Here is a 23925-nt window from a genome sequence, read left to right as displayed (position 1 = left end):
ATAAAAGCTTTGGGAGGTTGCTCTCCAATAGCATGCAGCGCGACATCTCAGATAAGGTTCTCCAACCTCTTTCCGCGGTTCTGTTCTGATGAGGCGAGTAGGGTGCACTTGTTTCGTGCCTTATCCCATTCCGCCTAAGTAGAGACTGGAATTCTTGCCCGGTAAACTCGGTACCGTTATCTGACTGAATGCATTTGATTTTTCCAAATGGAGCTACATCTGCAATGAATTTCTCTGTAGCTTTTGTCGTGTCATTCTTTGCTTTGATAAAGTATGGAAAAACCATCCCACTGTAATCATCAGTGAATGCAATTGCATACCTATGCCCATCTTTACCTACTGCTTCTATTGGACCGCATAAATCTGTGTGCACTAGCTCAAGTGTGGTTGTAGCCTTGGCGTCTGCCTGCCTGTTTCGGCCCTGTGTGCAAATTTCACAGTTGTGATTGGACTTGTAATTTTTCCCAGTAATTGACATCCCTTTTACCACATTTTCTAGTTTTGCAACATCATCGAAATTACAATGACCAAGTATCCTATGCCAAGTATGCATATCATGGCAAACATGCACTTCATCAACATTCTCATCATTTACTGTGCTAAGGTAATACAGCTTACCCAACACATCCATCTCGAACTTGGTGCCATCCTTGTGCACCAGCCAGTCCTCACCATCCTTGAAACGCACTTCTGCTCCGTTGGCTGTGGCTGCTTTGACTGAAAAGATGTTCTGTGGAAATGATGGGATGTAAAGTGCTTGTTTGAGCGTTGCCTTCACTTTTCGTCCCTTACTGTCCAGCAAGTAGACGTTTGCATCTTTTGAACTCTGTGGCGTCGTTTATCATGTGTGATGTGGCGCCACAGTCCACCATTAGGCCTTTCTTGTTTCTTTGCACTGTGTGACAGTCATTCATTTTGAAACAAAACAATGTAGATTCTCCATCCATCTCATCAGCTCGCTTGGCGTGGTAATGGCCGCGCCCTCGACCTCGACCTCTTTGTGGTGTGTCCCGCCGACGATCCTCTCTCCTCTTTTGGGTGTCGTCCGGACACGCCCTCGCCATGTGTCCCATTTTACCGCACGTGTAACATTCGACATTAGCTAGGTCCATTTTCTTTCCTCGTCCTCTCCCGCGTGGTCTCGCTGCCCCAATCATCATCATAATGTTATCTTCCTCATTCGACTCACTTCTTCCATATTTCTCAGTATTTTCAAAACTTCTTAGTTTAGTTTTAAACTCACCGAAAGTCACAACGTCATTTGTCTGTGATGTGCACAACGAACGGCGTGTATGAATCGGGTAGCCCCTTTACTACCATGGCTATCTGTAGCCCATCACTGATTTGCTCTTCCGCTCTTCTTAACGATGTGAAAATAGTCTCTGCCCTAATAATATAGTCAGTGACTGTTTCATTGCTAGCCTTGTACAGCGAGGAAAGTTCACAATAAAGACTCACAACATGTGGTTTGTCCTTTCCAGCGTAGTGTTCGCGAAGGATCTCCAATGCTCGTTATTGTGACTTGATTTCGCTGAAACTGAAAAGAAAAGAAACCTAAGCCACAGTGAGGAGCTGCTACCGGGATATTCGTAACTGACACGTCGTCCTTCGGCTGCTCCACGTTGTAAATCAAACATCTGCGGACTTGTTCAAGATGTGTTTATTTACTACCACCAATAAAGCCACTGTTTACACGCACTTCCATAACTAACTTGTTGAAACAAACAAAAGAAAGGTTCAATTATTAGCCTCTAAACGGCGGTCAAAAACTGTGTGCTTCTCCTGGGTAAGCAGCACACCTGAGGAACAATTACCTCTTCTTCTACTTATCCCCTTTCCTGCTGTCCAATACGCCACCTACTGTGGCAATCGGGAAATGACCTGAACACACAGTACAAAATGGCTCTAACACTCGTCTTTCATCTTGTTTAGCATCCCTCATCACTAATGACAAACTTTTTTTGTCCAGGCATTGCACCAGCTCTGCATATGCCTCTCCATTCTTTTTTTCATCCTCCTCTCTTTTACCTCCTCGGTAAAAGTAGAAACCAAGACGTTTGTGATGTCTAAGAAGTCTTTTCCCTCCACTTGACTGCACCGGACGCGCGGCTCCTCCCTGCGATCCAACAGCTTGCTGCAAAACTTTTTAAAGTTAGATTCTGACAGATTCTCCAGCATGTCTGCTAAAGCAGCTTTCTTGGTTTCGGGGGGCATTTTTCACTAAGAGGTCCCCCCACGTCTCCTGTGGACTACTGATTGTCAACAACTAGTCTACTTCTGTCCGGAACAGATCTGTTCTCTCTATACGTCAATCGTAAACATCTGGGAGGAAATGGTGCCTTCAAGTGCTGTAGAAAATGTGAGGATCATTTCAATAGAAGGGATGAAATGAATCGATTTAAGTAATCAGTGTAAGAATTAGGAAAAACAAATGTATTACGGTTGATAAAGAAAATAGCTTGTACAAAACAATTATTCAATTAATCTATAAGGATTTTTTTCAACTGAGAAGCTTGAAAAACTTGCTTTATTTTAATTGTTTTTACACATTCACATCTTATTTAAAATTTACACTTTTGTTTTCATTATTTGACGTGACGTGTCTCTACTAGGTCTACTTATGACACAGAGGGATGTCTTCAGTGGTCACGCGGTCGGACTCGTCACACCTCAGCGCTGCGGACCGAGCAGGCAGATGGCGCCCACCACTATCAAACTGGCTATATTGAAGGCTTTGGAGGATCTGAGTGAAGATGATTATCGGAAGTTTTGTTACCATCTGAGGAACCGCAGAGAGGAGCCTCGGGTCAGCCGCAGAGCTGTGGAGGAGAAGAGACCATGGGATGTGGCAGACGTTTTGGTTTCAACGTTCACAGAGTCCAAAGCTCTGCAGGTGACTCTGGATTTACTGAGGCAGATCAACCTGAACGAGGAAGCAGCCACACTGGGTGTGTTTACAAACCTGTTGTCTACATGCATGGTCTTTTTTTTTTTAAGAAGTACGCAAAGTGTGGTTAAACACCATGGTCATTCAAAAATGAAAACCATCAAGTTGCTCTCAGATGAAGGAAGGTTGGAGACCCCTGCTCTGCAGCATCATCTGTGTTTGAGGAACAGATTTACAGACCTCACAGTTATGTTTGTTTTGTTTCCATCACATACTAACACGGTGTCCTTCTTTTATTGCAGTTAAAGTGATAGCTGGACTTGACTCAAAAGCCGGGACCAGCGACAGTGAGTTGTTTTCCTGTTTTCAATTTGTCCTGGTGGAAGAAAAAGTCTAAACCAAATCCAATCCTTTTCTTCATTCTTTTTGTTTTTAGCTGCAAGACCCTCAGGCGGAGCAACTGGTGCAGATACCACATCAGGCGGTAGGAGGACATGTATCTCTCTTTGACTGTAAAGGTCACTTTGTAAATTTCTGAACATTTCCGATCTAAACAGAGTTCAGGCTCAAGAAACATACTAATAATGAGTATAAAGGAATATTTTTACATGTTCAGAAGATATACCTTTATGCATTATTTTCATGGGTTAGATGATAATATTTACACCTCTATGATGTAAGAAGAGTTTGCTTGGGCTAGGATAGCAGCAGGTATAAACTTTCATGTCCCCACCCTTTGATTTGGGCTCAACCATGGGGAATTTGGATTGGGCCAGGTTGGTGTTTTGTGGTAAAAAAAAGTGCACATTATTAGAAGGGCTCAACCGATGTGTAATTTTTGGGGTCGATATCGTTATTAGGGAGAGAAAAAAAATCCAATACCAAGACAGATTTCCTTGGGTGAAAGATAACTGCTAGTATATAACAATGATACTTACACTATCTGACTGGTTAATAAATGTAGTGATATGGGCGCATAACAGAGATAAAATGAGTTATTAATTTAAATTAATTATCAGCATCAGTCCTTGATTGTTTTTGTTCTCCTTTCTCTCAGACCAACACTTTGTGGATTAACATAAAGTCCAGCTCATCGAGAGAGTGAGCAACGTGGATCCCATTCTGGATCAACTCCTCTTTAAAGGTGTCCTCCAACAAGAGAGTTACGAAACGATTCTAGCTCTGCCCACCTCTCAGGCGAAGATGAGAAAGCTCTTCCGCGGTTGCCTGAAAGCTGGTGCTAAAAGCAAAGATGTCTTCTACGAAATCCTTCAGAAACAGGAGAAATTTCTCATTGACGACCTCAATGAGAAGTAAAATCACTAAATGTTGGGGTTGAAATCTTCTTTAGACCAAACATGTAAGCTGTCTACACAACCAGGTTTTACATACATGAATAATTTGGGAATATTCATTGTAATGTCTCTTATGTTTCTATGCTGGTACATACATGAATAATTTGGGAATATTCATTGTAATGTCTCTATGTTTCTATGCTGGTACATACATGAATAATTTGGGAATATTCATTGTAATGTCTCTTATGTTTCTATGCTGGTACATACATGAATAATTTGGGAATATTCATTGTAAAGTCTCTCTGTTTCTATGCTGGTACATACATGAATAATTTGGGAATATTCATTGTAATGTCTCTATGTTTCTATGCTGGTACATACATGAATAATTTGGGAATATTCATTGTAATGTCTCTATGTTTCTATGCTGGTTTCTCATTTGTCTTTTTCCACTGCATGTTAATGTTTGAACAGATCAGCTTGATTCACTTCATGAATTTATTTGCTATGATGAGATTTAAAATAAGTTTTTAGATTCAGCAAATACTGATAATCATGCAAAAATAATGAACTCAATTCACAACAAACAAAGAGCTATATTTTTTAAACTTATTAATTGATCTGAGTTAAAACAGAATTATCTTAATTCTTCCAAAATGCTTCCAAAGATTATTTTTTAATTCGTGTTTTAAAACGTTTCTATGTTGAATGTTTACATTTGGATGGTGTTTCATGATGTCTGTTATCTAATCTTTAATAAAATGTTCAAATTTGTTTCTACTGCTACTGTTACTGCTACTATTTGCTTTGTTTTAATATTTGGAGTGTCTAAAATTGTATGTACAGTAAATATAATGATACAGAATTAACTCATGTTTTTAAAAACGTGAATTTTCATCCCAAAAAAATATTTCTTTCGTTTCTCTTCAGAGAAGTTACAGTCACGTTGTTGTAAAGCTGGATGTTGTCAGAAGGAAAACTTTTTCAAATACAGTTTAAAACTACAAACGATCATACAGTGGTATGTAGGAGTAACTGTGAATAATAACTGAGAAAGAGGCTGAGTTTGAGGAAGATAAAGAAACAAGTTTTACATGAATCGTTATATTTACATTAATTATGTTTCATATTGATCATTAGTGATCTTTGTGCTTGGAAAATGTAATGTAGGTTATTCTGGATTCCCTATAACTTAAATAATACACAATGTTAAGTGTGCCTATGACATTATAAAGTGTCTGTGTTTACACAATAAAGACCATCGGATTATCAGTAAAATGAAATACAAATAACCAATAGACAATTCAATGTTCCAACTTTTCATGTAGAAATTGTCCTGATGGGTTTAAGCAGACTGCAGGTTTGTCTCCGTGTGTGCTGCAGGTGTGTGTTGTCAGGTAACATGAAGAGACTTTACACCATTGCTGTGTTTTTATTAGAAAGAAGACATAAACAGAGCTGTTAAAGCCGACTGACGGCTCAACGTGATCACACCTGATGTCGTCACGCTTCACACCTGATGTCGTCACGCTTCACACCTGATGTCGTCACGCTTCACGTGACGTTTCGGTGGAGAGGAAGTCTCCTGTCTCTTAAAACATTTCCTCGTTTCCTCTCTCTCTCTGATTTATTTTCTTGCGTCTCTCCATGTATCTCTGCTGCGTTCAGGTGCTGCTCGGTTGGTCCAATATTCCTAGTTGGGAATTCGTTTTTATTTTTCGACTTTTCCCACAAAACAGCGTTGACGCAACGAAGAAGAAGTCAATTATCTCTGTTAGAAGTTATATTTGAGAAAAAAGTTGATGCAATAGCCTACGATAATTATTTTTTTTTTTTAAAGTATGTATACATCAACAATACATATTTTTCCCACCTTGAAATCGGGCACGTTTCGACTTGACTAGATGTTCATGTGCATTTTGCAACTCAGAAACTCGTTTTCCGACGTGTCCGACAACACTTGAACGCAGCATTAGACGCACGCGAGGGAGGCGATACATGTAACTGAGGTGTTGACGTTGACTTCCAAAAAAGCTACACAGCACAGAGTTGTCTTTTAGATTTCCGGGTAAGAGATGAGCGACAGGTAGAAATGTGACTGGGTCTTAAATGTTTTCTCTTTTTTTTTGTTTTTTTTGAAGAGTTGATCATTAGGCTACTAAAACATTTGACGTGTGCAAAGAAAGACACAAGGTGAGTATTTGTCAACTCCTGAACATTAGAAAAATGAACAAAGCCTGTCATGCACCTTCATGCTTCAGTTTATGAAGAAGTCATCGATTTTTAATTGTCTCTTAAACGCGGACGTGAGTCAGCACACTTTTCTTTTGATTTACTTTCATCTGTACGAGACGAACTGTATTCAGGTTAAACAGTTGACTCATTTAAGTGGGTTACGGAGGCTATCATCTATCAAGAGGTGTGAAGTGAATATCTTTCTAACTTTACCTAAGTGTCATCTATCCAGAGGTGTTCAACGGATTTTATAACTTTGGACTCGATTTGACAAAATCATTAAAGACTTGCAACTCGACTTGGACTTTAACAGCAATGACTCGTGACTCCACTTGGACTTGAGCCCGATGACTCGAAAATACTTGATGTTTTAATGTGTTATTATTACTGCTGTCTGCATATTTATGCGCGAGCTGACACACACACACGCGCACACACACACACACACACACACACACACACACACACACACACACACACACACACACACACCAGCGCGTCAGCGATCACGAGCACCGAGAAACAGTGAACGAGCCTACAGATGCAACAGATAGACAATAAACTCTAACCTACTGTAAATGTAGCCTACAGTCTGAAAAATGAAAGGACATGCAATGAATAAGAATATTTTAGTGCCATGTTCAGTCACAGTATGAATGATAATATTTGGACGTTTGGATGGATAGATAAGTGATAATGTGATAATGTGACTAAGCATTAAAATATTAGGTCAAATTAGATTAATCATGACTCAGTACTGAGACTTTTCATTTTAAAAATTCAACAGAGGATGAGACAGGAGAGAGAGATGAAGAGGTTGAAGGGACAGAGACAGAAGAAGAGAAGAGAGAAAGAGCAGGAGAAGGAACCAGTGAGACGCATGTGGAGTCAGGTCCAGGAGGTGCAAGCCCATCATCAGCCCAGGACCGAGCTACATACAAAGATATCTCTCTCTCTCTCTCTTTTATTCAAGAACAGTAATGCACATCCAGTCAGCTAAAAAAAAAAGCAATATAGAAATAAAATAAAAAAACAGATTACATGTTAAAATAACTTATTACATTCAGGAAAGTAAAAATAAAAGCCAGTAATATAGAGTATATGAAGTACAATAAACCAAAGAAGAATATGGAAATCATTATTTAAATAGAGGGGAATGGTTTATATAATTTCATTCTAGATTAAATATTAACTGAACTAATCCTTGCTCATTTGTTTTAGATAGAGACGCACATGAATTGATGTTTTAAGGTTAATTTCACACAGCATTGTGGGTGTTAAAATACAATTAATTTCCTGAAAAGATGCATCCAAACCATACTGTATGAAACCTGGAAGCTAGTATCCCTACTGAAATGTTCACTCTACTGAGGTGCACATAAAAATGCATACTGAATTTCCACGAGGGTTCTACTGACAAGTCCGCATAGACAACATCACACTGAGGTGTCCTGGAAACTGGCCATGTAATGCTTGTAAGTCATGAATAAGATTTCCAAATGGATGTAGAGAAATCTAAAGGCTGCAGCCTTTGATAAATAACTACTGAGTGACCCATCAATGCCAGTGAACAAGTTTAAATTGTTTTCTATTTTTTGTGAAAAAATATGAGCTACTTTTTTAAAAGTTTAATCAGAGTGTGATTACACACTACTTGTCAATAACTCTGGTATTCATGAAATGAAATGAAAGGATCTCTACACCCTGGCACTCATTCTGTGGTGTTATCTTTTGTTTTCCAGCTTGAAAAGATGACGACACGGAAGATGCTGTTTAAAACATTGAGACACTTGAGTTCTGAGGAGCTTGAAGATTTCTGCCTCCATGTTGAATTGGAGAAAGGTGTCCCCCTCCTATCAGACCTCCATCTAAAACCAACAGACCCGGAGGAAATAGTGGAGGAAATAGTGGAGCTGATGGTGAAGCGTTACAGAAAGGAGAGTGTGAAGTTGACCAAAAATATCTTGAAGAAGATGAAGAGGACTGATCTCGTACAGAGATTGCTTGACAGCAGACAGGAGTCCAAAGGTTAGACAAAAGAGACGAACACAAAACCTTCACACATTACAATCAGGGCCTTTTAAGAGTCTTATATTGAAATGAATTAGGAGAGCACAACAGTGTGCAAACAATGTTTTGATCAGATTTTTTAACTTTTGGGATTATTGCTTTAATATATGAATACATCTTTATTTGTATAGCACCAATTCATAACAGACGTAGTGTCAAGACAAAGAGTGCTCTGTGTTATATTATCTACACAGACTCAACATTTATCCATCATGAACAAGAAGCAGCATTTACAGCTGTGTGGGCCTTTGAATTTCCTCCCAAATAACAAAGAACCTTTTTCGCATTGAATTGAATTTAGAAAAGTAACAGTTGAAAAGAGAAACTTCTTTTAGAGGCAGAAACCTCGAGCTGAACCAGACTCATGATGAACAGCTGTCTGCCAAAACTGTGTTGAGTTAAGAAAGTGGGAAGAAGGAGATGCAGGAAGGACAGAGACAAACTACAACAATAACAGATTTAAAGCTACAATGTCATTAATGAAAGAAAAAAACGACCCATGAACTAATTAAAATTGTTGTCAAGTCTTTATTTAGTTTGCATATTGATTCACTGATGATTAGGCTTTGTTGTCTTTTTGTTTTAAATGTACATAAAGGTGGTGAAGGAATCAAAGTGGTTTTGTTTTGTTTTTTTTCTCAGAAGATGAAGAGCAGCTTTCACTGACGCAGAGGGTGAGTATGTCACATCACTCTGACTTTACACTGTGTCACTATTACACAGTCAACCTTGAACATTTAAATTAAAGGTAAACAAATAAAGGTTATTTTATTATTAATGCTTAGAAAAATGTGATCCTTTAAGTTAGATTTACATATTTTAATCAATATTTATTCAAAGAGCAAAGTACACATTAGGTCCTGGCATCAATGTTATTTGATTATAATGCGAAGAGTTTGTGTTATTTCTGAATTTTTGGACATTTTATGTTTTTCTATTTGTTTTTCTGACGAGAGAAATTTATTTGCACATTTATTTTTTACATTTTCAATTAATCATGGATTTTGTCTTTTAAAGTGTGTTTGAACATGATTTTCTTTTTTGGCTTTAAAAAAAGATGAAAACATTTAAGTCTTAATTTGATTCAACTAATCAAAACGAAGATGCATATCCAAAGTCACAATTTAAAGGCAGATTGTGCAACATTTCTGATCCAGTAGATGTCGCTCTTGAGCACCAACCAAAACAAACTCCTGCTTGGCGACACCTCTGTCATACTGAATCCTCCACTCTCCTAAATGATTAAAATGATTTGAATTTATAGAACTTTATGTGGTCAAACTTGAAAAAATACTATTGATGAAATGTGAAAACAAATATCTGTTCTCATCTCAGCTCAAATATTGCACTTTTGCACCTTCAAAACATTGTTATTTTAATTTTGCAGGTAGAAATGATGACATCTGTTATAGATCTGCTTGTGGAGATTACATCTTGCCTCACTGAAAATGAGCATAAGGACTTGAAGGAGTTGATCAGAAGCGAAGACCATGAAACATATAATTCATACAACCCTCGGTTCCTGTGGCAGACAAACCATCAGGAAGCTGCGTGTGTTATCATTTTAACTTTTGGCCAAAACTCTGTGGTGAAGACGATGAAGTTTTTAAAGAAGATGCAGAGAACTGATCTGGTGCAGAAGTTATTGGAGACCAACTCAAGTATCAAAAGTACGACCATGAAGACCAAAACAGTTTAAAATCATAAAACTGTCTTTAAACCTATTTCAGAAAGGTTTAAGTTACATCTGTATCTGTTACATGATAAATGATGGGATTCATATTTCACAGATATTAAGAATTTTTAACTGGTTTATATTTGTTTAACTTATGTTGTACCTCACAAATCATTACTAAACTATTGTGCCTGATAACACCATATTCAGACTTAAGATCAATCTCTCATGACTTATTTTTATCACGTCTTTCCTCAGAGAAACCGTCAGATGAACCACGCTCTGTCCTGTTTGAGAAAGTAAGTCATCACTTCACATCTGTCTGACTTACACATGAACATTCATGAACAAATATGATCACATTTGAATTCATCTGTTTTTCACGAAGCCGAAGCTTTGTTCAGGTTGAACTTTTTAGCAGCAGAATCATAAATATCTTTGACAGTTTTTATGAGATGTAATGTCACATATGTTTCTGACCTTTCCGTAAACAACAATCAATATTGAAAAGTATATCTAACAGAAACACCCACCTCTATAATTGCATTAATGAAACCATAAGAGACACATTTAAGATTGTCCTGGTTGATGAAGTAAATGTCCCATGAGTGTTTTAACTTTTCCAGGCAGCAACAATTGCAGCTGTTGAGGATCTGCTCTTGGAAATCCTGCAGTCTTTAAATAACGGAGAGCTCAAGAAATTCATGAAGCGTCTGCTGTTGGCCTTTGAAAATGACTCCATAGACGTCCCACATTTTTTGAGAGACTCAGAGGACCGAACAGTAATATTGGATATGATGATGCGGACCTACGGGCGACAGTCTGTGGATAAGACCCGAGAGATTTTAAAAAAGTTGAACAGGGATGATGTCATGCTAATGTTTCCAGAGACAAGCTCTGCACCCAAAGGTAAGACAAACAAGAACAAAACAAATCTTTGATAAATAATAAAAAAAAGTCTCATTAAAGTAAATTCATCCAAATGTATTTTGTCCTCAGAGAAAAATTCAGTGGATGAACATCAACCTCCAAAGTTTGAAACAGTGAGTCTGAACATCGCACCTCTTGATACAAACCAAAACTAATGGATATAGTTGCTTGTCAGGTTCAGGTCTATAGCGTAAAAGTTCAGTATTTCTAAAGTTTTAAAGGAAATTTTTAATGTGAAGTGCTGTGGGTGATTTCATATGCTGCATTAAATTTGATAGTTGTATTGAGTAAAGGGTAAAAGGGATAGAGGGGATCTTCTATGTTGCTACAGCAAAGTAGAAATTTACAAAATTACAGACAAATATTTTTGAAGAAACCCTGTATTATACTCTTGAGTGATCATGGAAAAGATACGCAGATAACTTTCATACATCTCTGATTAAATCCCCACAGATGATCCTTTTTATTTTTACCATTAGAGAAATGACTAATTTGTTTATTGTCTTTGACATTTTTTGACTGTAAAGGAAGATCTGGAACATATTCTTTTGGAAACATTGAGGGGTTTGAAATTTAAGGAGTTTGAGAAATTCAAGTGGCTGCTGCAGCTCACATACTTCCAGAGGAGTTTAAGACAAATCCAGTGGAACGAAATGAAGTTGGCATCAACTCCAGAGAAACTGGTGCATTTGATGGTGATGAACCGGGAGCCTGTGGAGGTGACCAGAGAAGTTTTATTGGACATGAACAGGACTGATCTAGTGGAGAGGCTGTTGGGGACAGACTCAGGATTTCAAGGTTAGAGAACGAAAACAAACACTGCCACAATACACACATTTATGTTTAAACATATTTACAAGAACTAACTTGAGTAAATTGAGATCTCAAATAAATTATTTTCTTTACACAAGGTAACAAACCTGTTTTTTTATATCAGTGGGGGTTTTTTTCTCATCATCTCAAGCAAACAATTAACAGGTTTTTCAAGATGATAAGATCATTCATCATAGAAGACACCAACAATTTCCACATGATCACTGATTAATGGGAACAGATTGACCTTGGGCTTATACTACAAAGAGGGTTCAACGGAAGGAGGAGGAGTTGGCTTCATATAACCAATCACAGTCATCAATACATCAAAATCTGAACAAACTATATTAAAAATATGAAGAACTTTAAGACAAACAGGCTCCCAAAGACAAAATGTACACAGCTTCAGCAACAAAGTCATGAGGGAGAACTTGAAGAAAAATTGTTGAGTATTAATGTGCAACTACAGCTTGCTATATTTGTTTCCCCTCTTTAGTTCTCGCTAAAACTGACTAGCATCAGTTTTTCCTGTAATGTGTTGTTCTGACTCTTTAATGTGGCATGTTGAACTGTATGAAAAGTTATATATCAGCTGCTGCTATGATGTTAACAAACAGAGATATAAATGAAAATATAACACAAAGCTATAAGTGAGCTATTTATAATTTTATATCTTAACACAGTTTAAAGGTTCCAGGGCCTCACACGGGGCACCAAATATTTTGGCCTTTTTGAAGACCTCACATGCAGCAAAAAATGATGTTGCGGTTTTATGTAGAAAATGTGGCTTTTAAATTAATATTAGTACTTATGATTATTGATTACAATAAAATCTGTACACTTAAAGTAGGAAGTGAACCCCCTTCATAGGATTGAAAACCCAGGGTTAACCCTGACGTTACCTCACTAACCCCAAATCCAGCTTTGTAGTTCAGGCCCCCTTGGCTTTTCAGTTGAATACTAGATTTATGCTAATGTGTCGGCTAAAAGAAATTGTAAAATTGTAATCTTAGCCACTGACATTTGTTATGTCAAATAATAAAAACGTTTATTTCAGATAACATCAAGCATCGCCCTTTAAGGTTTGTGAAAATGTATTTGCTTTTTTTTCTCCTCAGAGAAACATCGGTCTGAACAGCCCCAGCAAGTGAGTAAAGATGTTTTTGTTGCATGAACAAAATGATTCCCATCTTGATAATAAAAAAGGTGGTTGGTAAAGAAGGAGGACTAACAATCTGCTTCGAGCAATAAAAAGTACTTTGTCGTGATGATGCTTTGAAAAGAACACACTTAAGAGCTGTGTGTGTGAGAAATCCCTCTGCACTATGTGGAGCCTGAGCTGATAACAGGTGAATGAGCATAGTTTTTCAACCCTGGCAGCTTGTCGGAGGTTTTGCTGATTGTATTAAGTATACCAGTGTATTATTCAGTGAATGGAAGCAGAGGGAAAATCTTTTTTATTCTGTGTAAATAAACCTTTCCAATTATCCACATTGTAAGAAATATTGACTTGGTTTTATCATTAGAGCTGAGCATGCATCCTAAATAGCATCAACATTCATCCCTCAACTGACTTTTTTAACTATATTGCAAACCAAATATACAAGCAGCTGACAGGCAGTAAGAAAAACACAAATAAACAGACGGGCAGTAAAAACAAGACACAATAAAAACAGGAGACAGGCAGTAAGAAAAACAGACGTATTTTGTTGTTTCCATCAGGAATCAACCATAACATATCGTGTAACGGGTCTGGTCTTAAGGGAAGGGGTGCAAGTCAGTGTCAGTCTGATAAATAATAATTTATTTTAACCCGCACAAACAAACATGCACAAACAACAGATTCAATACAATTCTACATTAAATATATACAACAGACAGCAGTTCAGTTTTCATTTGTGTATTTGTAGTTCAATGGTGACAGTCCATTCCAGGTAATCCGGATCACATATTGCATCCACCACCCGTTCCGTCAATCCGTGAACAATCCAATGCATAAGGTTGGATTTGTGAATGAATGAACTAATTGATGAATGAATGATGTCACTGCAGCTGGATCGCTACACACTTCATTGGAAACTTTGGGAAACATTGAAAGGCTTGAAATATGAAGAGCATAACCTATTCAAGCAACACCTGCTTCAAATCGCAGAAGAGAAAGGCCTCCCGAGACCCCCAGAACGACAGATTCAGAACGCAGGCAGAGATGGTGTAGTGAACCTGATGGTGGAGATCTATGGCCAACAGTCTGTTGAGCTGACTGAGGACGTTTTACAGATAATGAACAGGACTGATCTGTTGAAGAGGCTCACAGAGACCAGCTCAGGATTCAACACTGAGGGTAAGAGGATGAAAACTGACACATGACACAATCATATGTTTCATTAAATACTACGACTGCAGACATTGAGCTGAATTAAACCTCCTAGTTTTAATGACGTTCATACTGAGTACATTTAAGTTTAATTTTGTGCCAAGTAACACACATCCAACCCAAGTTAGTTATCTAATAAAGTGACCAAAGATTTGTTTAACACCTCTTTAACATGCTGAACATTTGAATTGATTTTTAAGATATGGACATCGTTTCATGTTTTATTTTATTCACAAAATGACTCAAACTGATTAAAGCTGCTTTTTGTATTATTTTAAACTATATTAATGAGTCAGTTATGAGTCTTTTTTCTTTTTTTCTTTCTCCTCCTTAGAGAGATATCAGCCAAAAAAGCAACACAATGTGAGTAATCTTCCATCTGACACTTGGACATTTATAAGTACTTAGATAATATTGACTAACTTTTTGATTGAGCAGGAATCAACCATGAGCCCAGTCCATTTACAGCTTTTAGAAACACTGGAAGGTTCAGGGGACCTGGAGACATTTAAAACTGTCTTCCTCTCCACTGAAATTATTGATAAATGTGTAAATCAACATTTCAAGAAATCCAAATGTAAAGAACCATGAACTAGGTTTCATCTTTAGAGCTGAGCATGAATCCTAAATAGCTTCAACATGTCTCCCTCTAGTGACTTGTTTGGACTATATTGTTTTGGTTAAAACTGGTCACTACAGTAAACTCTAATTCTTATATCACCATGGTGTCGCTGTGACAAATGTGCCTGATATTTATTGTTACAGTAAGTTGTTGATGTACATTGCCTCTGTTCACTTCCTGTCAGCACTTGTGTCCAACTTGTCTTAAAGCTGTTAGTTTGAACTTACTGACTCTCTCCTCTCTGGATCCTTGTTTGTGTTGTACTTACTCTCTGATGTTTGTCGCTTTGGATAAAATCATCTGCTTAATTAATAGTGTAATAATACTTTATTTGTGTAGCACTTTTCAATACAGGTAACAAAAGCAAACCTAATGTAAAAGCAGCAGACAGACAGTAAGAACAACAGACAATAAAAGCAGACTTATAGAATAAAAGATAACAATTCAAAATCAAATAAAATAGTAAAATGTTTAGTATAGTGTTTTTTTAAACAGTGTCTTAAGTTGAGAAGTCAAATGATGGACTTACTCTGTAAGTCTGATCTCCTCTGGCAGGCTGTTCCAATGTCAGCAGGCTCTGAAAACAAAAGTCCTGTCCCCTTTAGTTTTCAGCCTGGACTTTGGAACAACCAGCAGAACTCCTCCAGAGGATCTCAGACTGTGTCCTGGTTCATCAAGGGTTAAAAGTTTAGAGCTATAGTTAGAACAATTCTGTTGAAACTTAATGTGGATGCCAGTGAATTTAAGTTTTGTCACTACGGTTGAGATGAAGCACATTAACACTCTAAGTATGTTGACTCCTTCAGAAATCCACCGAAACATCACTTCATTTGACACTTTGGGAAACACTGAGAGGTTTATCGTATGAAGAGCATAACCTATTCAAGCAACACCTGCTTCAAATCGCAGAAGAGAAAGGCCTCCCGAGACCCCCAGAACGACAGATTCAGAACGCAGGCAGAGATGGTGTAGTGAAGCTGATGGTGGAGATCTATGGCCAACAGTCTGTTGAGCTGACTGAGGACGTTTTACAGATAATCAAAAGGACTTATGTGCTGAAGAGGCTCACAGAGACCAGCTCAGGATTCAACACGAAGAGTAAGAAGATGAAAACTGACACATTACACAATCATATGTTTCATTAAATACTACGACTGCAGACATTGAGTTGAATTAAACCTCCGAGTTTTTATGACGTTCATACTGAGTACATTTAAGTTTAACTTTGTGCCAAGTAACACACATCCAACCCAAGTTAGTTATCTAATAAAGTGACCAAAGATTTGTTTAACACCTCTCTAACATGCTGACAATTTAAAAAAAAAAACAGTAAGATATTGAGATGGTGCCATGTTTTATTTTATTCACAAAATGACTCAAACTGATTAAAGCTGCTTTTTGTATTATTATTTAATGAGTCAGTTATGATTCCTTTTTCTTTTTTTTCTTTCTCCTCCTTAGAGAGACATCAGCCAAAAAAGCAACAAAATGTGAGTAATCTTCTATCAGACACTACATTTTTCCATGTTAAGTATTTAATTAACAATATTGACTAACTTTTTGATTGAGCAGGAAATCAACCATGAGCCCAGTCCATTTACAGCTTTTAGAAACACTGGAAGGTTCAGGGGACCTGGAGACATTTAAAAATGTCTTCCTCTCCACTTAATTGAAAGAAGGGCTCGCAAAAATCCCAAGGGATGAAATTGAGACTGCAGACAAAGCTCACATACCCAAATATATCAGGTGTAAATAAAGATTTCAAGATATCCAAATGTAAAGAACCATGAACGAGGTTTCATCTTTAGAGCTGAGCATGAATCCTAAATAGCTTCAACATGTCTCCCTCTAGTGACTTGTTTGGACTATATTGTTTTGGTTAAAACTGGTCACTACAGTAAACTCTAATTCTTATATCACCATGGTGTCGCTGTGACAAATGTGCCTGATATTTATTGTTACAGTAAGTTGTTGATGTTATGTATTGCCTTTGTGCACTTCCTGTCAGCACTTGTGTCCAATTAAATTTTAAGCTGTTTGTTTACACTTACTGATCTCCTCTGGCAGGCTGTTCTGAAGTCAGCTGGCTCTGACAACAAAAGTCCTGTCCCCTTTAGTTTTCAGCCTGGACTTTGGAACAGCCAGCAGATCTCCTCCAGAGGATCTCAGACTGTGTCCTGGGTCATAAGGGGTTAAAAGTTTAGAGCTGTAGTTAGAACAATTCTGTCAAAACTTAAAGTGGATGTTAGTGAATTTAAGTTTTGTCAGTATAGTTGAGATGAAGCAAATAAACACTCTCTGATTACGTTGACTCCTTCAGAAATCCACCAAAACATCACTCTGTCTGACACTTTCGAGAACACTGAGAGGTTTATCACATGAAGACCACGAGCTATTCAAACAACACCTGCTGCATGTCGCCAAACAAAAAGGCCTCCCAAAAGCCCCAAAACGACGAATGAAGACAGCAGACATAGATGGTATGGTGGAGCTGATGGTGGAGATCTATGACCAAAAGTCTGTTGAGCTGACTGAGGACGTTTTACAGATAATGAACAGGACTGATCTGTTGAAGACTCCCTCAGAGACCAGCTCAGGATTCAACACTGAGGGTAAGAAGATGAAAACCGACACATTACACAATCATATGTTTAATTAAATACTACGACTGCAGACATTGAGCTGAATTAAACCTCCTAATTTTAATGACGTTCATACTGAGTACATTTAAGTTTAATTTTGTGCCAAGTAACACACATCCAACCCAAGTTAGTTATCTAATAAAGTGACCAAAGATTTGTTTAACACATCTTTAACATGGTGAACATTTGAATTGATTTTTAAGATATTGACATCGTGCCATGTTTTATTTTATTCACAAAATGACTCAAACTGACTAAAGCTGCTTTTTGTATTATTTTTAACGAGTCAGTTATGAGTCCTTTTCTTTTTTCTTCCTCTCCCCTTAAAGGATCTTCAACCACAACAAATAAGAGCTTTAACAAACATTCAGGACAAAATGAGGGAACTCTTTAGTGGTCCCCTAAAAGCTGGAGGACAAGCAGCAAAAGACGTCTTCTACAAAGGCCTGAAGAAGGTGGATCCATATCTTGTTGCTGATCTAAAGAGCAAGAAGCTGTAAATAGTCAAACTACTTTAACACCTCATCACACCCCCAGCAAAGCGAGCAACTATGGGGTTAAGTGTCCTCCCTCAGGACACATCGGACATGTGGCTGTAGTAGCTGATTAATATCTCGTGTGCAGCGGGCATGTCACTAATTTAGTCGTAACCCGGGGAAAAACTAATCAAGCAACAAATGAATTGAAGTTGTTTGTTCTTTTAGAAATCAAGGTAATGACTTTTGAAAATTGCTTTGTGGTGGTCTTGACTGGTCCTGATTTAAAATGTGGAGTCCAGAACAAGTCGAAATGCTTCTTGTGATGAGATCGAGAAGTCTAAAAAGTGGTCTTTAGACCAGTCGAGTTCTTCAACACTGTTCAAATGTAAATCCACATTTTAACTTTGACTATCATGCACACTTTGTTTTTAACATTTTACAAAAAATGTTTTATATGAAGTCTTTTTTTCTTGCATTTCTTGTTGTGTGTAAACATTACATTTAAACTCTGTGGAGAAGATGATACTTGGTACTTCTTTTCACCATGTATATCTACTGAATGCAGCTACTGAAAAAGTGTTTTTTTGCATTTGATCAAACAGAAGATGTTTGAAAGTATCCAAGCTTCTTTAAATATTACTGTCATGTTTATGTACAGTATTAATGGAAACATGTTTAGGACTGAAGGTCCAGCCAAGCTGTACAAAAAGTGCTCTTAATACCCAAAGAGATGAGACATATTGTTTAAATAGTTTGACTCCTTAGTCATTGATCAAAAAGTACATTGGCATGTTTTATAGTCTAATCTGAACTGTTTCCCTACACTATATAGGATACTTAGTTTTCAATGGAGGGTAATCTGATGGCAATGTGTGCTGCTCATTTATTTGTGTCCTTTTTATGAGATGGGATATACTGTAATTTAAAATAAACTTTATTTTAAATGTGTGTAAAATTTGTATTTTATCATTTTGCCCATTAAGTTTAAGACATTTAAAATACACGATCACTAAAAACCAATGAACACTTAAATCACACATCAGAAGTTGATCAATGAATTCATACTGAAATCCCAGCCTTAGTCAACTTGTGTGAACTCTGACTTTCATGACAACACCTCTTAATTTGATTCAGTCTGTGTAATCTTTGGACTCCTGACAAGGTCTGGACATACTCCTGATGAGTCGGCGCATCCTGGACATCTTCTCCCAGACACCTTGATCAGACAGTATGGCGCGACCGACATCGTGCAGCACTGACAAATAAAACTGGATCTTGTAGAACATCTTTATTTGTACAGCGTCAATTCATAATGAGTGTTGTCTTAAGACACTTTACAAAAAGCAGGTGAAGGACCTTATTCTTTGATAACGTTACAAAATAGCAGGTAAAAAGACCATGCTCATCGTTATGATTACAAAAAGCAGATAAATATACTATGAATGAGTGAATTCAATGTTTTAAAGAAACAAGAAATAAAGAGAGAAAAGACAGAAATTAAGTGCTTATCAGGGTTTTTATTCTATTTAAAAAAATGTTTTACCATGTCTGTCTTGTTCTGGTCCAATATGGGGCGATAATTCACATTTAAACTGGTTTACAACCATCATTTAACACAGAATTGTAAGATCAGCCGTGTAAAAACATCCCGAAATTCAATGTTGAAATAGCTAAGAGCATAGACTTATATAAATGTATGAAATAATAAATAAATATGTAATGAATATATGTAATAAAAACATGTTTATATAAAATGTAATAAATATATAAAAACACATTTATAAATGTCTATGACTAAGAGAGTGTCAGATTTCCTGAATGTTTTTAGGCTGCAGTTGTTTTGTGGCTCGTGGTGACTCCTGTCCTTTAAATATACATTTAAAGCAGAGCTTGGCTTTAGCTTTGTTATGGACCTGTCATTACTCTGTTACACAGCTGATCTGAACTTATTGTCCTCACTCAACTTCCTGCAGACTGAGCAACTGACAGACACCATTTTACTTGAATTTGTATGATTGCCATGCTTTCACTATATTAAGATGCTGTCAAATCAATCTAAAAAAAAACAACAACCTCTCAGCTACTCTCGAAACCATTGCTTTAATGTACAGTATTTGTTTTTCCTCATCCTTACACTGATTACTTGTGTCGATCTTTGTAATGGGGCTCATTTCATCACTTCTATTGAAATCATCCTCCCATGTTTCTACAGCACTTGAAGCATCATTTCCTTCCTGATGTTTTCGGTTGTCTCTATAGAGAGGACAGATCTGTTCCGGAAATAAGTAGACTTCTTGACAATCAGTAGGACACGGTGGACGTGGGGGGACCTCTTAGTGAAAAATGCCCCCCAAAACCAAGAAAGCTGCTTTAGCAGACATGCTGGAGAATCTGTCAGAATCTGACTTTAAAAAGTTTCTCAACAAGCTGTTTGATCGCAGAGAGGAGCCGCGCGTCCGGTGCAGTCAAGTGGACGACAAAGACTACTTAGACATCGCAGACGTCTTGGTTTCTACCTTTACCGAGGATGGAGCTGTAAAGGTGGCTGTGGAGTTGTTGAAAGAAGTGAACTGCGAGTATGAAGCCAAGGAACTCGGTAAATATGTGACAACCTAAAGGGTTTCAGAACACAAAAGCTGGGCTTCCTCTGCACGATGTTTAAAGCTGCCTTCTGCCGCAAACGTTAAGCAATATTTTATTAATATTTGTATCTATTTTCAGCAATCATACAAAATATAGTTTAAATAACAACGAGCCCGCTCCCTTTCTAATTTCACGCGCGCTGACTGAGAATCAAAGATCGTCTATTACAAAGACTAACCACCACGAGATTTCCTCCATTCCAAGCAGAAGCTTTTACTTCCTCCTTAAAAACGGTTTTTGAGTGATGCAAACCCTGATTCTCAAGAAGTGGCAACACAAACCACAAACGGGATGGTGAATACAGAAAAAAGAATAGTGTCATTAAAATGCACCAATTCCCAAAGGAAGCACTCACATAGTGTGTAGATTTTATTTGACATATCGTTTAATTAATTGGTAATTATGTTTAAAATAGACTTGTGCTTTGAGTATTTAAAATCCTATGAACATCCATAACTTAAAGGGGACATATTAGCATGCGCAGTATGTATGACGACTCTGAGGATGGAGGCTTTACGTTTTCACACAGTGATGCCTGTTAACTACAAAGACTGAAGTTACGTTTATTAAATTCTTCTCTTCAATAAACATCAGTCTCTTTAATCAAGAACCCACTACACAAACAAACAACAGACACACTTTTACAGAGTTTCTGAACATATATTTGGGTAACCTGAGTGTCTACAGACCCACTGTGAAATAAATCCATCCTGTCCTTTGTTTGTGGTCTACATGAGTCTTACAACACAGATAACAATGTATTGTTCAGATTTGCTCTCCTTGTGATGTCACAGTGGGATTCTGGTGAAAAAAAGCCGCGAAAGATACTTTAGTTCAGTTGAGGTTGCAGTAGCAGGTTTCAGGCGGCTCCACGTACAGAGGCGACAGTCCTTGAAAAATCGACTGAAGGTGCAACTCCAAGTTTGGAGTCAGCCCTGCTATGACTGTTAACTGCAAATTTGATGTCTCAATCAATCTCAGTCAATACAGGAAAAACAAGCAACAACATCTTTGACAACGCTTACATTGGTAATTCAAAAGTGAGAACAATCAATTTGCCATGAAAAGGTCATTAAAATAAATTCTCTTAATTTTTTTCCTGGGAGGTCCACCATGAAGAGAAGGGACTAGCATCATCTGTGTTTGAGGAACAGATTTACAGACCTCACAGTTTTGCTTGTTTTGTTTCCATCACATGCTAACACGGTGTCCTTCTTTTATTGCAGTTAAAGTGACAGCTGCACTTGACTCAAAAGCCGGGACCAGCGACAGTGAGTTGTTTTCCTGTTTTCAGTTTGTCCTGGTGGAAGAAAAAGTCTAAACCAAGATTTAAGATATGCCAACTATTTTCTGCAGAAGTGATCAAGCTGACTGTATGTTATCTCAAACTACAAACAGTCCTTGGTTGTTTTTATTCTCCTTTCTCTCAGACCAACACTTTGTGGATAAACATAAACTCCAGCTCATCGACAGAGTGAGCTACGTGGATCCCATTCTGGAACATCTCCTCGAGAAAGGTGTCCTCCAACAAGAGAGTTACGATACGATCCGAGCTCAGCCCACCTCTCGGATGAAGATGAGAGAGCTCTTCTCCAGTGGCCTGAAAGATGATTCTGCCAGCAAAGATATCCTCTACGAAATCCTTCAGAGATGGGAGAAATTTCTCATTGACGACCTCAATGTAGGTGCTAACAGTATACAACATATAAGAGTATAATTAACTCTGCACTTGCTGAAATTTCACCATCACCAAACATGTCACTCTTTTCATTTTGCTGACTTTAATTCTAGGTGAAAAATGTCTTCAATTACCGATAATCCATGCTAATTGGGTTTGATTTGGAGGCACATGCAAATACTGCACACTACAAATGCATCCTGAACTGTGGCTATTCAGAAAACTATTATATAACCTATAATCCGATTTTCATCTATATAGAGTTTCAAAATACATCAACTAGCACTATAATTGTACTATCTTGATAGTGAACACATTGTGCAATCCACATTTACGTAATGATGAAAAATGTACAGCTGTTATTTTTAGGCCTATTTCATCATTCAGACATGGAGCACCAGTTTTAGAACTAGGATGGACAATTGATTATTGTTGGACAAATGGTAAAAAATCAACTTCTGTCACATATTTCCATATGAAGTCAGTGCATATTGTCAACACATAAGGTCATGAAACTCCAGCACAAAATTCTTTAAGGAACTATGAACTATGGCAGCAACACCCGTCTTCCACTGAAGCAGTCAGTCAAGCTCAGCTTCAACACAATTACTCCATAACCTGCGCTCTCTTTTCTCCTGCTTTGATTGCTATTTGGCATCAGGTGAGCTACATCACCAGTTGTAGAAGGGAGAGCACCAACCTGCAGAGCAACAGGAGAGAGAGAGAGAAGCAAAACACACACACTGGCACATAACATTAAGTCAAAAGACATTTCTCAGATATTGTACGTATATATGAAATGGCCCAAATATTTCTTTGTATGTATGCATTGTATAATCTGGAGCAGCACTAGTTGAAATCTGGGACACAAGTTTTTAGGTTTAAGAATACTTTAATCTATGCAAAATAAAAATGTCAGGCCTAAACAAAGGGGAGGACTCAAGTGCAGAGAACGTATAAAAAATGCTTTATTGTTCTAGAACGCAAATGACCACAAGGCCGAGTGAAGAAAAAAAAGGGCCATGAAAACCTGAATCATAAAATAAAGCAAAACTCTGGAAAACAGAAATCACTGCAAAAAAAGGCAGGTTAGGAAGTATCAAACTGCTTCTCCACCACTGACTGGAGTATGTTCAAACATGCAGCCACCAACAACAACATCAACGACCTCCAGGAGTACACAGAGACCGTCACGTCCTACATGGAAAAGTGTATGGACGATGTCACGGTCACCAAGACCTTCTCCATTCGGGCCAATCAGAAGCCATGGCTGACAGGTGAAGTCCACAGGCTCCTGAAGGCCAGGAACACTGCCTTCAGAGCTGGGGACGCGGTGGGCCTAAGGACTGCCAGGGCCAACCTGTCACGAGGCATCAGATTGGCCAAGAGGCAATACTCCAGGAGGATCGCAGACCGTTTCACCGACAGCAGAGACACCAGGAACCTGTGGCGGGGGGTCCAGACCATCACGGACTACAAGCCCTCTCCGCAGACCTGTGACAGCTCCACCTCTCTGCTAAACAACCTCAACAACGTCTTTGCTCGTTTTGAGGCAGACAACAGCACCCCAGCACAGAAG

The 23925-nt window shown here is 37.9% G+C and overlaps 4 protein-coding genes across 4 annotated transcripts in view; all 4 read left to right on the top strand.

Moving 5' to 3' along the window:
• Positions 1-23925, top strand: part of LOC306824660 (uncharacterized protein) — a 106790-nt gene that overhangs the window by 33273 nt on the left and 49592 nt on the right. The window contains exons 29-31 of the mRNA XM_079344864.1: positions 3190-3234; positions 3324-3371; positions 22099-22349. Of these exons, the coding sequence (XP_079200990.1) occupies positions 3190-3234; positions 3324-3371; positions 22099-22349 (344 nt within the window). The remainder of the gene's footprint in view (positions 1-3189; positions 3235-3323; positions 3372-22098; positions 22350-23925) is intronic.
• On the top strand, positions 1939-22104 carry LOC306824670 (apoptosis-associated speck-like protein containing a CARD). The gene is made up of 2 exons (XM_079344888.1): positions 1939-2948; positions 21895-22104. Exons 1-2 carry the CDS (start codon positions 2621-2623, stop codon positions 21987-21989), a joined length of 423 nt encoding a protein of 140 aa, XP_079201014.1. The 5' UTR covers positions 1939-2620; the 3' UTR covers positions 21990-22104.
• On the top strand, positions 15256-19526 carry LOC306824668 (uncharacterized protein). The gene is made up of 4 exons (XM_079344884.1): positions 15256-16002; positions 16366-16394; positions 17225-17516; positions 17876-19526. Exons 1-4 carry the CDS (start codon positions 15885-15887, stop codon positions 17938-17940), a joined length of 504 nt encoding a protein of 167 aa, XP_079201010.1. The 5' UTR covers positions 15256-15884; the 3' UTR covers positions 17941-19526.
• The window catches only part of LOC306824669 (apoptosis-associated speck-like protein containing a CARD), a 30256-nt gene continuing 26557 nt past the window's right edge, over positions 20227-23925 (top strand). The window contains exon 1 of the mRNA XM_079344887.1: positions 20227-20621. Within this exon, the coding sequence (XP_079201013.1) occupies positions 20369-20621 (253 nt within the window). The 5' untranslated portion in view covers positions 20227-20368. The remainder of the gene's footprint in view (positions 20622-23925) is intronic.

The sequence above is a fragment of the Symphodus melops genome (genome assembly GCF_947650265.1).
Source record: "Symphodus melops genome assembly, chromosome: 5".
NCBI classification, from domain to species: domain Eukaryota; kingdom Metazoa; phylum Chordata; class Actinopteri; order Labriformes; family Labridae; genus Symphodus; species Symphodus melops.
This window is presented reverse-complemented; position numbering and strand designations above follow the sequence as displayed.